Source organism: Triturus cristatus, chromosome 2_2 (genome assembly GCF_964204655.1).
Source record: "Triturus cristatus chromosome 2_2, aTriCri1.1, whole genome shotgun sequence".
In the NCBI taxonomy this organism is placed as follows: domain Eukaryota; kingdom Metazoa; phylum Chordata; class Amphibia; order Caudata; family Salamandridae; genus Triturus; species Triturus cristatus.
Genome location: NC_140582.1, coordinates 536,059,311 through 536,075,358, shown reverse-complemented (window position 1 = coordinate 536,075,358; position 16,048 = coordinate 536,059,311). Strand labels below are relative to the sequence as shown.

The window sequence follows — 16,048 nt, the reverse complement described above, 5'->3', positions numbered from 1 at the left end:
CGTTCTGGGCTTTGTCTCCAAGATGCTGCATGAGGATATTTTGAATCTGCTTCGTTGCTGCGCAGGGAATTGATGGGGCTTTTCCAAGGCCGGAGGGGTGTGCTCGAAGTTGTTTAAGCTCGGGACTAGCATTCCTTTGTTCTCTGGTGCTTTTGAAAGAATTTGTTCTAGCCTTGGATACATTGTGATGAACTAGTCCAGTTTGAAAGTACCACGGCTCTAGTGAACTTGAATCGGATGTTGAACTCCAGGAGGATTCATCTGATGTGTGATTTTTATGAACGGTACCCATAGGCTTGTGATTTTCTTTGCTGCAGGGTGGAGTGGTGTAGTCTTCCAGCTTGGCACCAAGACGAGCAGAGAGCAGCTTTGTTCAGTCTCTAGATATCCAATATGTCAGCTTTTATCATTGGGCTCATTGACTTCTTTTACATCCGGGAATATATGATCTTAAAACATATGTCTGGTGTGTAGGGCTCACTGTTGCTGGCAAACACTTTAAACTGCTGTTTGTGCTTTCTGATGAAGTAGAGTTATGTGTTTATTCTGAGCTATGCTGCCATTCAAGGATAATTTCCATGGTCCACAATGTTGTGTGTAACAGAGATATCGAGGAGGATAAGGATTCTGGTTCTCCTGCCACCTAAGCAGAAAGACCTGCCAGATATCTTCCAAGGTAAATAATGGTGCCTCTAAGTAGGCTGAAGTCTGATTGGCAGTTGTACAGGAAGTTGTCCACCTCGATGGAGTCTTTAAGTAAGAGTCCTTGAGCGCATAGCGTAGTCTTGCTTTTAGTTCTCTTGAGCTCTTTTTTGCTCCCCCATTGCATTTTGAGAGCTACATTTTTATTTGCATTTTCCTGTTAGCTTTTTGTGTGAAAATGTTTGAAGATGTAAAGAACTTTCAATGCTTTTGTTTTGTTATTTTATTAAAGATTTACTTTTTTTTTAAGAGTGAAATTAATATTGGCCATATATCGAAGAAAGGATTTGTGCTACTGTATTACCCTAATTATACACTTGAATTGTCAAGTAAACAGATTGTTTCTTAGAACAGAACGACTCTGTTGAAGCATCAAGGACAGTAAAACTTTTGAACTATGCAGAAGAAAATGTGTGCGCATTGTTGCATAACATGATTTTCTGTATTTTTTTTTTTTATCTGTGAGCGTTCAATTTCGCAATGGAGCAATTCTGAAGCATTTTTAGATTCATTATCCTACAGATCGTTTTTTGCATGTCAAATTACCCACAAAGCCTGTTTATAAACTACACAGCAATATTTTGCAGAATTTGTATTCTTTGTGTCAGGGCAGAGTTTAAATTGTTTTCTTAGTCACTGATGCATACAGCCTTTTCATAATGAGGAGCATTTACCAGCTTTCTTGAATTCTTGGGATTTTCACATCGGAATATCTTCATGGATAGTTTATGACCAAAGACGTGCATGCTCACGCGGTCTAGAAGATGAAACTGATCCTGACCAGTCTATCTGTGTCCTGCGCTGACTGTGGCATGTCCTGCATCCAAATGCCATGAAGCTCACGCAGATGAGAAGCAAATTGGAGAGGGATAGGGCTGGCGATCCCCACATAACTGTCAGTGCTGTCGTTTGGTTTTATTTTTAAATGAGGGCGGCCCGAACATGTCCTTAATGCCTGCCAGCAGTGAAGATGTACACCCAGCTCCTAAGGCCGTCGCAATTAGTTAATTTAATTTTATGGGGAAAAATATGGTTTTGTATAAAACATATGCCATTCTGTTGTCCTAAAAAGAAAGTGGTTACTCCTCAAATCTTCTCTGAAGAGAGTAATGTCTTGCTTTACTCCCTAAAACAGGGCTAGCACTTCTCTGGACTGAATTCAGCATTAACAGTTGCTCTTGTTCTTGCAGCTGTTTGCACCTTATTCTTCTATGGTACCCAGCTGATTTATAGTGCCAATTTTAAGGGTACGGCTGCCTCTAGCCACACTCTGTCGGTGCTAACCAAGGAGTTACTTATTTAGTGAAAACCTAAAATGGGTTTACTTGGCTATGATTTTTTTTCTTTTCATTTCAAAGTCAGACTCTCAGTTTTCTTTGCCATAGAAGAGATGTAGGTCGTTCCCTTATTGAACACACTGCAATGTGAAATGCACTCACCCTAACCCTGTTTTGTGAAGCTGCACCTTTTGAAGGCCAAGGATCGACTGGAACAAAAGTTTCAGGTAAACCTTAGGGCCAGGCCTTCCCCTGATGAACATGATGCCTATTACCCAGTCATTCATATCAAGCGTTGGAACCGTGAATCAGTAGAGGATTCTTAAAGATGCCTTAATATATTTTGTGCTTTGAAAACCAAAAGTAGTAAGATTCAGTGTTCTGTACTCCTTTTTGTCTGACTCAACTAAGAATGTGCTCAGGATAGTGACTGTAGCATTATGTTCTAATCTTGATACACAGTCTATCCTATTTTAAGAGTGTTACAAAACATAGGGCTCTTTTTTATTTTGCTAACAAGCAGTGTTGAGGTCCATGGAGCAGATGCAATGGTCCAATGTCCCTCCTAGATTGCCGAGTTTCACTATTGGACTCTAGTTCTTCTGAGACTGCATCGGTGGTGAAAGAGCACGGCCACTTCTTAGTCAAGGTCCATGATCCGTATCTTTGTGTTGGCTCTGTTGGCTTGTTTCCAGTTCTAAATATTGTGCTGCATTTTCTACGCGCTTAGAGCAACTAGCACCACAGAGCATCTGCTTCTGTCCCATGAAAACGACCATCAAGTTCAATGTACATCTTTGCAGGGGTTATTACTACTAGAAGGTGGTATGCATCACGTTACAAAAACCCATGAGATGTATGTGTATAATTTGCATACATATATTTCACGCCCTGCTTCCAAATTAGTACGTGAACCACTGGCCCTTCAAAACCTTACCTGCTTAGCAAACCCCTTTATCCGGGTCGTGATAACCTCAGCAGGCTTACAAAGCCAGAGCAAATAACAAGGTCAGGGAAGGCCAAACCTCTTCCATTCTCTGTTGGCATGTGTAACCGTATCCTTCCCCCAAGCCTTCGTGCTCTGTGTTGCTATATTTAGCACTGCACAGGGCGACTCTTGCAGGTTTAAGTAAAGAAGCAGGAGAGAAATTGAAGATTGAACCAAAAGCTGTAAAATTCATGTGCGTTTCCCAGACTTGCCCTGTCTACGGTAAAGATGGATTGTCTCCTGGGCGCAAGCAGCATTTTCTTTGCGACGTAGCAGCCATGCACTATCCATAGCCCCATGATTCTTCAGGGAATTAGTTTTGTTAAGTCAGCAGATAATGTTGAAGTTGAAACTCAATTCCTTTTTACGTGGTCTGGAATGGGGTATAAGCTGCTGAATGCTAATAATAAACCTCATGCTTGGTTGTATACCACTGACCGCAGCACTCCCATGCGCCGGAAATGTTTCCCAGCCACTGCGCGGAATGTGCCGCTAAGGCTGTTCTGCCTGCTGACACTGTTGCATTGGAAGGCCCATGTTAAGTCAATATGAGGACTGCACAGAAAAGTCCACCGGTGCATCTAGGTGCCGTCTTTGGTGCACTTGTGTATGCTAGTGTGATTCCTCTTAGAATATTCTTATGTTCTTTTTTGAGGTGAATGATACTTTTGAATCATTGGGTATTTGCCCCCCAGGTAGGGTCAGAGTGTAACTTTGAAACATTCCTGACAACTGCCACTCGTAAAGTGGGACAGTACAGCATTTCAACTCAAGTCACCAGTGCATTCCAAAATTCAAAGAGGAAAGGACATATTTACATCTACCTTGTAGAGGCAAGCAGGGTGAACTGGCACCTCTGGTTTGGGCTTGTCATGGAGAAACTCCCTCGCCTCCAAATGAGCACACACCCAGCTGTAGCACCTTTGCTTTAGTTTGAGGTCCTGGCAAGGAGATATGTCCCTGGTACTGAAAGCGTGAATGCAGTCTCCTTGGCCCATTGTCTGTACGGTAGACTCTCCTGTATCCTAACTAATGTCGGTCAGATACATGAAACTCACTGCAAACAGCAGGTTAGTCTATAGAAGAGATATATAATCGACATCCTTTTAATTTGGACAGGTACAGAGAAAGCTGCTGAATCTTTTGCATTTTGATTAAACTCTTTCAACACCTATCCGAAATTTAATTTGACTATGAGCAGAATTGAAATAGCATTTCTAGATCTGAGAATCTTGGCGGAGGAGGGGACTCTCAAAACTGAGGTTTATTATAACCTACTGATACAGACAGCCTAATCTGGTTTGAGAGTTACCCTCCTTTCTCCCTGAGGGAAGGTCTACCAGTGGGTCAGTATTTCCAGCTAAGGTGTAATTGTACAGACATAAGTACATTGAGGAAACATGCAAATAAATTAACTGATAAATTGAGAGAAAGACGTTACCCTGAGAAGATAATTAGGCGAAAAAAAGTGGCACTTACAACAATAGGGACACATCACTAACTACTAAACGAAAGTCGGAGATCACAAGACCAATTTGTGTTGCAACATTTTGTCCCTGCTCACAAAGAGTAAAGAAGCTAGTGAAGAGCACTGGAAGATCTTGATCTCCGGCTGAGAGGCCTATCTTCTCCTTTATGAGGGGACACAGTTTGCGTGATATGTTGGTATACACACGCCCAAAAAAGATTGATTCTGCAAAAACTGTGTCTACCCTGTGGAATTTACCGCCAGCAAAAGGACATTATCCTTACGGAGGGTGTGGAGTATGTTGTTTTACGAGGAAAACTAGAGACTTAGACTTGGGGTTGAGGGCATGGTGGCAACTAAATAATCTGGCCAACTGTAACTCAGAAAATGTAATTTGTGTACTGCAGTGTCCCTGCTCATTGTTGTATGACTGTGCGTAACTTATGTGTTAGGATTGGAGAGCACAAAATCACCATTCGGTGCAAAAAGGACAATACCAACCTAACCAGACACTATCTTGAGACGGGTCACACTGAGGACGACATTGAGTGTTTAACATTGAAAAAATCAAACCATTTCACACTGATATGAGAATGGCATTGTTAAGGTATGAGCACTGCTGGTTGTAGAGGATGAAGACAAACTCACAAGGACTTAATGATGATATTCCATTGGTACAGCTGAATAGGCACGCATAGTAAGTCACAGATTGTACATCACTATGAGCAGGAATCTATCCACAAAAAATAAGCCCGGCCTATTTACTTGTTTGTATGCCTTACCCTGATAATTTATCCTGAGTGAATCACACTGGTGATACTAGAGCAAAGTCTGCATGGATTGAAAATGTATAATTGCACCTCGCTATGAAGCATCTAACAATATCAGCTTGTGCCTTTATTTACATGCAACAAAACGGGGACTCTGTGCCCCTTTTTCCACAAATATCGGCAAAATAAACAGTTGATACAGCGGGTACAATTGGGACACCTATGGGGGGAGCTAAGTGCCACGATTGGAAAAAGGCGAGATCTACTTCTCACTCATCGTATGAACTACTGACTGGATGCGCCACACGTTCAAATATCAAATGGGGATTTCTTGGTGGAGAAGTGTGGCTCAATGATTAGAGCGGCAGACCCTGATGCAGAGGTCTAGCCCGGGACCAGGGTTCAATTCCCCGCCTCGGCGGGTCTTGGCCTCAAAAATTCCACGGACCTGATAATTCTTGCCTCGGTGCCTATTCCAATCATGGAGTCCCACTCTGCAACTCTGGGCAATAGCTTGCTTAATCTCCACAACGGCCCCCACAACGCTAAGGATGCCTGGCCTCCACCTTGGGGGTGCCCAGGAGTGGACACCTCACAGGGAAAGCCAGGATGGGTTCCACAGCGGTATTCGTACAAGCGCCTTGAGACCCTTACGGGTGAGTAGTGCGCTATACAAGTATCAAATTTACATTTTTACATTTACATTTTGTTATGCAATTCACATCCAACACGAGCGCTTTGCAGGCTCTTAAGCGCAGCCGTAGTAAGTTCTGAACACACAGTTCGGCTGACTATTGGGAGGCAGTAGGTGGAAGCACCAGGCACACCACCTTGAGGTGAGTAAGCGGGTGGGCATGTGTACTACAGAGAGCTGATTCTAGCTTTTAAATTGTGAGGGCAGTCCTATAAGATATGCTTTTCCCAAACGGATGATACATTATGAATTGTAGAGTGCCGTTACTGAGAAGTGCAGCACCTTTTTAAGCTGGTCATGGACTTATTATGATGAGGAATTGGCCTAGCATCCATTTAGAATTGGGTTGGATAGGGTCTATCGAAAAAAGCAAGACCATAATCCTAAAATAAGGAATGCCCAGATAACACATGATGTGTGTATGATTTGTATATTTCTTTTTTATAAACAAGTGTGTGACTAAAGGAGTTACCAACCCTGAGCAGGCAATACAGCACTTTACAATTCTATTCTTGTTAAGCATAGCAATATTGTGTGGGACTGCATGAGCATGGCCTCATTCTGCACCAATATTGTCTGGGTCTCGTACACTGTCATGTCATTACAACATTTGCTGTCAAGGGTGTATGTGTCTCACATTTTGCACTGAGAGTGCTTTAGGGATATTATGACACACATTGTTTCTGAATGTTTCTGTGTTGGCATCCAAAAACCCAAGGTGAAGGTAGAAAATCCCTGTCTCACCTGGTGTATGCTTGTACACAAATAATGATATGAATTAGGGATACACACATAGCCCTGAAGAATGCCCGGCCAGGTTTTTGGCAGTGGAGTGGGCAGAAACATGTTGACACTTTTAAAGCTGATTGGGCCATTATGCCCAAAGACCATCCACAACATCTAGCTTTTAATCGTACTGAAGGTACCACTCATTAAAGGAAATTTCTTGTGGTTAACCCTAAGGTATTTTTTATCTCTTTTATCTGGATCCCTGTAATAACGAGGATTTGATTATATTTTAGAACTCTCTCATAGGTAAACTTGGGTCTGTCCTGGTAGTACCATTTTACCAGGATGGGGTGAGATGACCAGCGATGAAGCATGCCACATTATGTGGGTGAGTTCACCTTATCCAATATTAGAACATTGGAATGTTGGGAGCTCCATTGAAAACAATGGAGTGCTCCGGGCTTATAATGGCTGGTATAAGCCTGGAGCACCAACATTCCAATGTGTCTTTGTTCACAGCTCTGGCTGTGAACAAAGACTTCAGGGAGTCTGAGGGGATTTGAATCCCCTCGCGCTCCCTGAAGGCTTCGTTTTGTAAGAACATTCTGCCCTCTAGTGGCAGAATGTTCTAATAGCCTTATAGCCCTTCGTAGCAGGGCTATACCGCTATTAAAGTCCCGCTGCGTTAGTTAAAGTCCCTCGCCTTCGGCTCGGGCCTTTAACGCTGCAGCGGGCCTTTAATAGCCGGTATAGCCCGCTACGGCGGGCTATAAGGCTATATTAGAACATTGGAATGTTGGGAGCTCCATTGAAAACAATGGAGTGCTCCGGGCTTATAATGGCTGGTATAAGCCTGGAGCACCAACATTCCAATGTGTCTTTGTTCACAGCTCTGGCTGTGAACAAAGACTTCAGGGAGCCTGAGGGGATTTGAATCCCCTCGCGCTCCCTGAAGGCTTCGTTTTGTAAGAACATTCTGCCCTCTAGTGGCAGAATGTTCTAATAGCCTTATAGCCCTTCGTAGCAGGGCTATACCGCTATTAAAGTCCCGCTGCGTTAGTTAAAGTCCCTCGCCTTCGGCTCGGGCCTTTAACGCTGCAGCGGGCCTTTAAAAGCCGGTATAGCCCGCTACGGCGGGCTATAAGGCTATAATATTAGATTTTTGAGCCTTTGGTAGGTAGTCATTACACCCTGTATAGGAAGTCCACTGCACCTTTAGTGAGTTAATAAGGTAAAGATGATGTATTTTCAGTGCAGTTAAGCTAAATTCCCTTTAGCAGGTACAACACTTTGTATTTCTTAATTAAGGTCTATGTGTTAACGGGGGAAAAGTAAGTTCAATCACTAGAGCCCACTATTAGTGCTGTTATCATCAAAGCACCCCTCAGTCCTTTTCACCCAAGGTTGTCTACAAAGCTAAGCAGTACCCATTGCACCCTTCAAAAGTCCAGGCTTTTGAAAATCACTACACATGACCACCACGTTAATTATTGGTATATTTTTGCACAAGGAGTGAGTAAGAATGTAAGGTCAAAACCATGGAATCAATGGTATAGAAGATATGTGACTACCTATGTCCGCACTTGGCAGAAATCATTATGGTGGAGCCGTGCTTAGTTGCAGGGAATCAACTTCTGCCTTTGCAAACAGACTTTTGTAGAACTACATAGCACAAGTATAGAGCACCGGCAGAGGTTGGGTAAATGACACCCACTCATCTACTGTGGCGGGGTGGAGGCCTTATGAGATCAGAGTCTTCAATTGCCACCAGTTAAGAAAGCCTTCCAAAATGAGCAGAATGGGTGGTCTGTGTAATGACCTTGAGGAAGTGAAAATGAACAAGAGAGAGAAAAGGGACAGGAAATAATTCTTTGTAGACTGCATAGTAGCAGAACAACCTTTAGGGGCCATTAAATAATCATGATGGTAGATTAAACTGAAAAAACAGTAAGTGTAGGTGGGTATGACTGGCTAACGAGGGAATACGCGCGAGGTGCTTGCTGTAGGGGGAACATGATTCCCAACTGAGAGATTATGAAAGGGGACACTAAAGGGAGATTAAAATAAGGAAGCAAGGTGTAAGTGAGGAAACATAGTTTGTAGAGTATGGAGGAGGAGGAAGCACGTGTGTCTCCATCCGATAGAACCAAGATAATATTCTTCACTTACAAACATCGAAGAAAACAACTTACAACCAATTCCATAAAAATGCGCGAGGTTTTTAATCTAGGATCCTACTTACTGTTGTAAAACAAAAACTAACTTGTAAATGTAGAATGATGGAAGAGTGACGGCTCGTAAACATTCATACGCCGGCATCGCTGCTTTGACTACATTTTTTTATGCCATTCTGTCATTTTTTTTATTGTGAAGAAAAGAAACATTGTCATTATCCCAAATATTATATATTGGTATATATTGAGTACCTAACGTGCTGCTTAATGTTAAAACAGGGGTGATAGATAACATAGGCTAATTTCAGCCATTATGTTTTAATTTTAAAGTGATTATCCTTTGCTTTGCTTTCGAAGAACTGCACCAATTAATATATAGCATAAAACATAGCTATTCTTTGAAAACTAGTTACGTAGATTATGTGTATTGACTCAGGGTCAGAAGTTGTCTCTTTAAGATTGCATTTTCTGAACAGATTTGGGACTAAGCACGGCTCACGGGGGTATTAGCCTTAACATTATTGTTGAAGAGCCTTTCTAAATATGTGTAATGCTATCATAACATTAATCACATGTGGTATACCCTTGATGTGAAATTGGAGCACCTTTAGTACAGAATTGAACCAGCATTTGCAATGCAAAAGGTCTAGCATTTTCGAGATTTCGAGCTACTGGCATTGTAAATGACAATGACTTCTATTTATGTTATGAAAACCTGCAATGCAGCGACTATAAGTACAAAGTGCATATAAATAAAATCCATTGTCATTTGATTGGACTAAAAAGAAAAAAATTACAACAGCAGCTTTCTATAAGATAAAAGAGTTAACCAGTTAGGTTGGAAGAAACATAGGGGTAATGTTGCTATGTTGAGTGATTAAAAAATGGTGGTAGATCAGGATTGCTAAGATTTCTACAAAGTTGTGAGGACAGTATGCAAATGACCTGAAGGAGAATCGAGGGAGTGGGGTTCTGTGAAGTGCTTTTTATTTATTTTTCAATTGATTTGCAATACAGTTTGGCAAAAACACTGTAAATGACTGGTTCAGGCATTTGTTTTCGATTTAGCTGTCAATTATCATCCTTTCTGTTTGTGTAAAAAGGTAGATTAGATCCTCATTACAGCAAGATATACCTTAAAACAAGCAAAGTTAAATGAAAAATTGAGAAGGTCAACTGTATTTTGGAGTGTAGTATAGAGCAGGCCAGTATCCATAGGGTGATCACCTCCATCCAGGTCGTCAAGGATGCCGTTTCAAGCTGTGGACCTCCGTGTGTTAACTAAACACATTCTAGGTGTTGCAGTATTGTTTTACCTCGATTACATCAATTCGATTAACACACCAAAAAAATAATAATGAATTGTGGGCACGTCACTAACCGACTAGATCAGAGCACTTTGTACATTACAAATATACAATATTTACACACATCATTTAGGTAGTTGAACTTTTACAGCGAGTATGATGTAAGTTAATACACTGCCTAGCAGAAGACATGAGGGTGCTCATAATAATTAGGTAGCTTTTTTGAAGGACAACGGACGTGCTGAAGGGAGGAAAGCTTGGCGTTGAGATGCATGGCTAGTAGTGTACCAAATGAGTGATGAGTTATATCTATACAAGACTTTTTTTTGTTTTTACTGGCGGAACATGAAAATGGGAAAGTTAGCAGGCTAAAGGGGTGACATGTAGGCGGTGTGACAAGCTGTCGCTGGTGGGTGGAGTTTAAGGACGTGATAATCCCATAGAAACAAAACTGGTTGTGCCTAAGGGGGTTGACCAGCTATCAACCGGTGGCAGACAAAGTGAGATGAGAGGGTCGGGAGGGGCGTGAGGTCCTGGTTCGACAGGCAGAGATGGGTGAGTCTGTGTGAAAGGCTGAGCTGTAGCCTTTGCCCTCCTAAGAGGCCCCTTGCTCATTAACTTCCTATGTTTACTATCACCGAACAGGCTGCAGCACAGGCCGTCACTGCAGACAGTCCTGTCAGCAGGAAGGAGGTGGTTGGTGCCAGCATTTCGGCACTAATCATGGCCAGGGCGGCCCTGACAGGCAGAGCCTGTGGGAGCAGTGGCGGACACGGAAGGGGTAGTTCTGTGAGGAGATGGTATAGTGGAGAGGGCAGGTAGACAGATTGTACAGCAGAGAGCAGCAGTGGGATGAGTACATTGTTGGAGTCCTGGATTTGATGGTGGAAAATGGGGTGCCAGTGAAAACACTAGGATGCGCGCCGGAAGAAGGATAAACCGGGCTTGGAGAACAGGCAGGCCGTGGCTCCGTTTACCTTGCTGTGGAAGCAAAGCAATGACAGGCTGATTCAGTGTGCCATGCCCTGTTTATTTGTTTCTATTATTTAAAAAAAGATAAACTCCGGCCTTGGGCGGCGGCCTGCCCTTGTTTTGCAGTTGGCTGTGTATTTGCTGTGCCATGTGGCGCCCGTTGCCCTGCCGCTTGCCCCACTTGTGTAGCCGCCCCTTCTCCAGGGCGCCATTTAAGAGAACGAAGAGCTCGATGTTACCCCGGAAGCAGGCGTGGGCTAGCGCTGCCAGGTAGCCCAGCATGTGGCTCCATTGGCCGATGCTCACCCAGTCGGTGTAGAAGCTGCCGTAGAGCCAGTGCAGGCAGTTGTTGGCATCCACCACCAGCCGCAGCGGTTTCTGGGTAGGCCTCTGCTGTCCTACCCTTACCAGGCTGGTTCCGGGGCAACTTGGCGCTAGGGCAGTGCTTTTAGATGTAATCCTGGAAGCCCGGGACTCCCCTGGTGGTTACAAATGAAGACAAGGTGGTACTAAGGAGGTACTAACAAGCCTATTAACTAATCAGAAGCCAGCTTTTACAAAGGACAATGACACAAACCAATGACAAATATAGGCGGAGAGTAGACGGGGCTTCAAAGCCATACTCTAATACAGCATGCTACGCAGAGCAGCGCATGCTCTGCCCAGGCTCAACCTAAAAAGTGCTCAGTCTGAACAGATGCTTTAAAAAGTTATTTTTAGGGTTGGTTTGAGCAACCTCCACTTCCCTTGTACACAAATCTCTCCCCCTCCCCCAAAAGATAAAATGTGCTTAGAAGTGGCATGAGAAAAACATATATGGTCAGTGGATAGGCTTTGGTTCGGACGAGTTCAAAAAGAAAGGAATGAGTGTTGGTTTAAGCACGAAAGGGGATATGGGCACCTGTCCCTTTTTTAGTTTGATGGTTAATGTTTTTAAGGTAGTATATGCAGATTATGGGGTTCTTGAGTTTGGAATTTTAAAACTATAGGTGGCCATTTCCTGGTGGGAATTGCATACCGACGGCTTCTGCTTGTGGCTTTACCCTGAGGCAAAATCCCTTTGTAAAGAGTATCAGGTGGCGACTGTGTGTGGCTAGACTGCGAAGGGGAATATTTTGTTGCACATTGCAGCTGGTGGCTTTTTTCTATTGCTTTACTGTCTGTACCCTACAGTTCTGTGATATTTGTTTTCCTGTTACTTTATTCATCTCATAGTATGTTATACATGCTTTGTGATAAGGTTCTTTGCTTTTTGAACAGCTATGAGCGATGTGTGTCTTTGGCTTCCAACGTTAAGTGACCTTGCCGATATCCCATGGCATGATTTTATCCTTTCACTAAAATGTGTGGAGCTAAGAAAAACTCAACCTCTCCAACAGGTTCTACTTGGGTCTTGATTCTGGAGTTAAATCCCTTGAAATAAGGTTGCATGGTGGATCTCTGATGTGTGCTTATTATTTTGGGATATATAACATTCTACCTCAAATAGGCAAAAGATTGTTTCTTCTTCATCATTCCCTTTTGTATAGGTATAGTTCTCCTTATAGAATTGGTCTGAGATGTGTACAGTATGAACAAAATACATCAGTAGTGACTTTTCGTATTGGTTGTTTTCTGACTGGGAGTAGGGAGAAACGCCTCTCAATGTTATTGCCTTGCCCACTAGTCTTGTTCCGGCATCTAATTTTGGGGAACTCTCACTTCTGTGAGGCCCCTACATTGATTAACCTACACAAAACTCTTCCCTTTAAACTTGCAAACAGCCACTGGTGCTGCAGGTTAAAACACTTTTCATTCTGTCACTGATCGAAGTCGTCAGCTGGACCTTGTCATGACGGTGACTCTCAATAAGGTCATCGGGACACCATGTTCCAGTTCTTGGTGTTTCTTTAACAGTCCAACGTGCTTTAGGAGTTACAATCGTGGTTCATTTCAACCGAGCCAATTGGACTAACCCACCCCAAAAACAGTGGTTTGCAAAAGAAAGATGGCGTCCCTGCTGAAACAGTCATCTGGTAACCATAACTCATCTAGTCCTGGTTTTTCATCCAGATTTGTCTAATGAGACATATTATTTCACTCTGCACATTACACCCTTTGGTCTAAAGGCCCCAGCATCCTTTATGCTGATGTTGAAAATCCATAACAGGTTATCAAAATGCCCTGGGCCTATTTGACACCTTTGCAATGTGCATTTTTTCAGATCTGGCTGAGAAACCCACTGCCCCATGTGGCATGCCTAATCACATCTGCATGTATACCTAAAAATAAATGCAATTCATTGCCAGGGTGCGATGGTTATAGCATATATCACAAAATACAATGAACACAAATATGCAACCACCTAAGTGTTGCTGCTATTTGCTTGCAATAATAATTTTCAAAAAGCATTCACTAAGGCGGGCACTTTACTATTGATGTTTTTAGATGACAATCCTTTCAGTTTTACCATGCACTGCAATTATTATTTGCCAAGTAGACCAGAATACATCACGCCCTCAAATAGCAGGTAGCTGCAGTGTTACAGTGTTACTTATACCCTTTTATTACAGCATCTTTCAAAGGGAGGTGGAGAATAAATCACCATCTAACAGAGCACACAACTGTAGGCAAAATAAATAGCTGGCATTTAAAGTTAATGGTATGTGAATAGGCATTTGTTCCACAGTCGTACCGCTGTAGCTGCTTTATCGTGTAACTGTGACGTGGAATACAGCTCCGCCTTCCGAAACCAGCTGTGTGTCCGGGTGCATGTGTTTCTTCTTCCCTGAAGCATTCCAGAGATGTTTCTGGTCTCTGTGTTTAATGTTGTGGTGGGAATTTGCTGACGCGACACATTCCTGCTGCTAAGACTGGGCAACTGTCTGCTGCATTAGTTCAGTGGCTGAGAATTACCCATTGCTCAACACGAAATGCTCATCATAGTTTGCCCTCTGATGCACAGCTTAGGGAATCATTCATTCAGTGTGCCTGAAGCCAGGCTGCTTCCTCCTAATGGCCGCCATGCTCAGACCAGGGCCTGCCGGAAGCATTACTTCAGTCGAGTTCATCAGCTGCGCGCGAGCGCCCTATCTGAGGAACGCTGTGCTACTCAGGGCGCATTGAAGCCAGCTCAGCGTACTACAGCACATTATCTTATTCTTTCCCCTTCATGTTTGTGAAATGGTTTGAGAATTCGTTAGGTAGGCTGAATAGGCCAATAACACAAATCTTCCATTATAAAAAAAAGTATATTTTGTACGTTAAAAAAAAATAAAAAAACGCTGAGATTTGGACTTGTAAAAAAATGACACATTTCAAGGGCGATTTTCTGATATTTGAATACGTTTGGGTGAGAGTAAGGTCTTGTATTTCACGACAACACACTGAGCTACGAAAACAAGCGTTGCCAATTTTGTGTGGAGATACTTCTTGAGTTTGTGTGTCGTTTGTTAACTTGAAAACACTTTACAAGCAGTGTAATTAGAGCGCACTGCGTGGATCATTTCAACTCTCTTTGTGTATTTATTTTCTGTGTTGGCTGAGTCATCATTGCCCACGTGTTGCAGCAGCCCTCCAGCAGCATGGCGCAGTTATGCCGGGCTGGGTATTTCGGAGCTCTGCCCCTCCGGGGTATGCCATGTGTTTCTGTGGGAGGCAGGTGCTGTGCAGCTCATTAGCCCGCATTGCTGCTCTCGCTACACAGCGATCGCCAGTGGCTACCAGTGCTAGCGGCTCTCTGCTCTCCTCTTTGTCAATGGGCAACCGAAGTGTCAAGAAGATTCACTTCATACTGGTGAGTTTCCAGTGCTAAAACCCGCGCCGCTCCGGAAATAAGGGAGTGGGTTGCCTTTTATTGGCGCCTCTAATTACTGCATCAGATTGATGCGTGCATGTGTTCATGTACGTGTCAGTGGCGGTATCCATGTCTGTAGTAGTGAACTGCATGTATTCGGTGGGGTATCAAGTGATGTCACTTGTGCAGTTGAGCATAAGTGGTAGCATCATAGAATGGAGTCCGACACGAGCATAGTGATTTGCAAGTATAGCGTTGTGTCATTGTGGTTGGTTTCAGTGCTGGCATGCATAAGTGCGGCACAATGCTTCTAATGCACCTGCCTGGGCAGTGAGTGGGCATCTAATGCTTGCTTGCCCGTCTTCCGTTTTCAGGGGACCCATGCTTTTATGCTGATGGTTGGTATTGCTAATATACCTTTACAGTTTGCCTCCATGTGTAATTCCCGCGTGTTTTCGTCGTGTGACATTTTTTTAAAGCGTGCAAAGGCCTTATCAGTGCCTTTTAGACTAGTATCTCATTCATTAGCGGGCATTGTGCTACAAGTGCAATGAAATGTCATTCATTGGAATATTTTTTTTATTGGTGTTTATCAGGTCTGGTCTCTCTTGTAAGTATAACCGACACCCCTCTCTCCCACCCCGTTGTTAATCTGCGCGAGCTCAGAATAATGTAAGAGTGCGGAATTTGAATCAAACGAGCTTCACATTATGTTGTAAAACAAGGCGTGTCGAAAAACAAACCTTGCAACAAACCCGGGTACAAGTTGGGCCTTTCAGCGCTCGCTCGATGAAAACCGCAAAAATACTTATACTCTCCAAATAAGTTTCAGAGAAGATTACCTTCTCCAGATAGTATTCTACGTTCTGTATACATGCTGGCCGGAATCGCTGCTCGGATTAAACTATTTAACGTGACATGAGACGAATGCTCCTGTTTTAGCCGCGCTGACGCCATGCAGAGGGTAGCTGCTCCGCACTTGCCGATTTTCAGACAAGTCCCCCTCACATGGAAAGCCCAATAAGGAACGTTTTCTGCACTGTACATCCGTTTGTATAAGTGAGCGTCTGTCATTTGTTATGCGTGCCGCGACCTTCTCTTAATGGAGAATCTTACTTCTCTCTCTTCATGTTATTATTTTTAGTTTTGTTGAATGAAATAGGAACTCCTGGACACACCTATGTATACACTT

The 16,048-nt window shown here is 43.2% G+C and overlaps 1 protein-coding gene across 2 annotated transcripts in view; it reads left to right on the top strand.

Moving 5' to 3' along the window:
* Positions 1 to 16,048, top strand: part of FBXW7 (F-box and WD repeat domain containing 7) — an 806,951-nt gene that overhangs the window by 471,669 nt on the left and 319,234 nt on the right. The window contains exon 1 of one of the 2 annotated variants that reach the window (XM_085641668.1): positions 14,642 to 14,856. The exons of the other annotated variant lie outside the window; for it this stretch is intronic. Within the exon in view, the coding sequence (XP_085497794.1) occupies positions 14,656 to 14,856 (201 nt within the window). The 5' untranslated portion in view covers positions 14,642 to 14,655. Of the gene's footprint in view, positions 1 to 14,641; positions 14,857 to 16,048 lie in introns of those variants that run through there. 2 annotated transcript variants of the gene reach the window in all.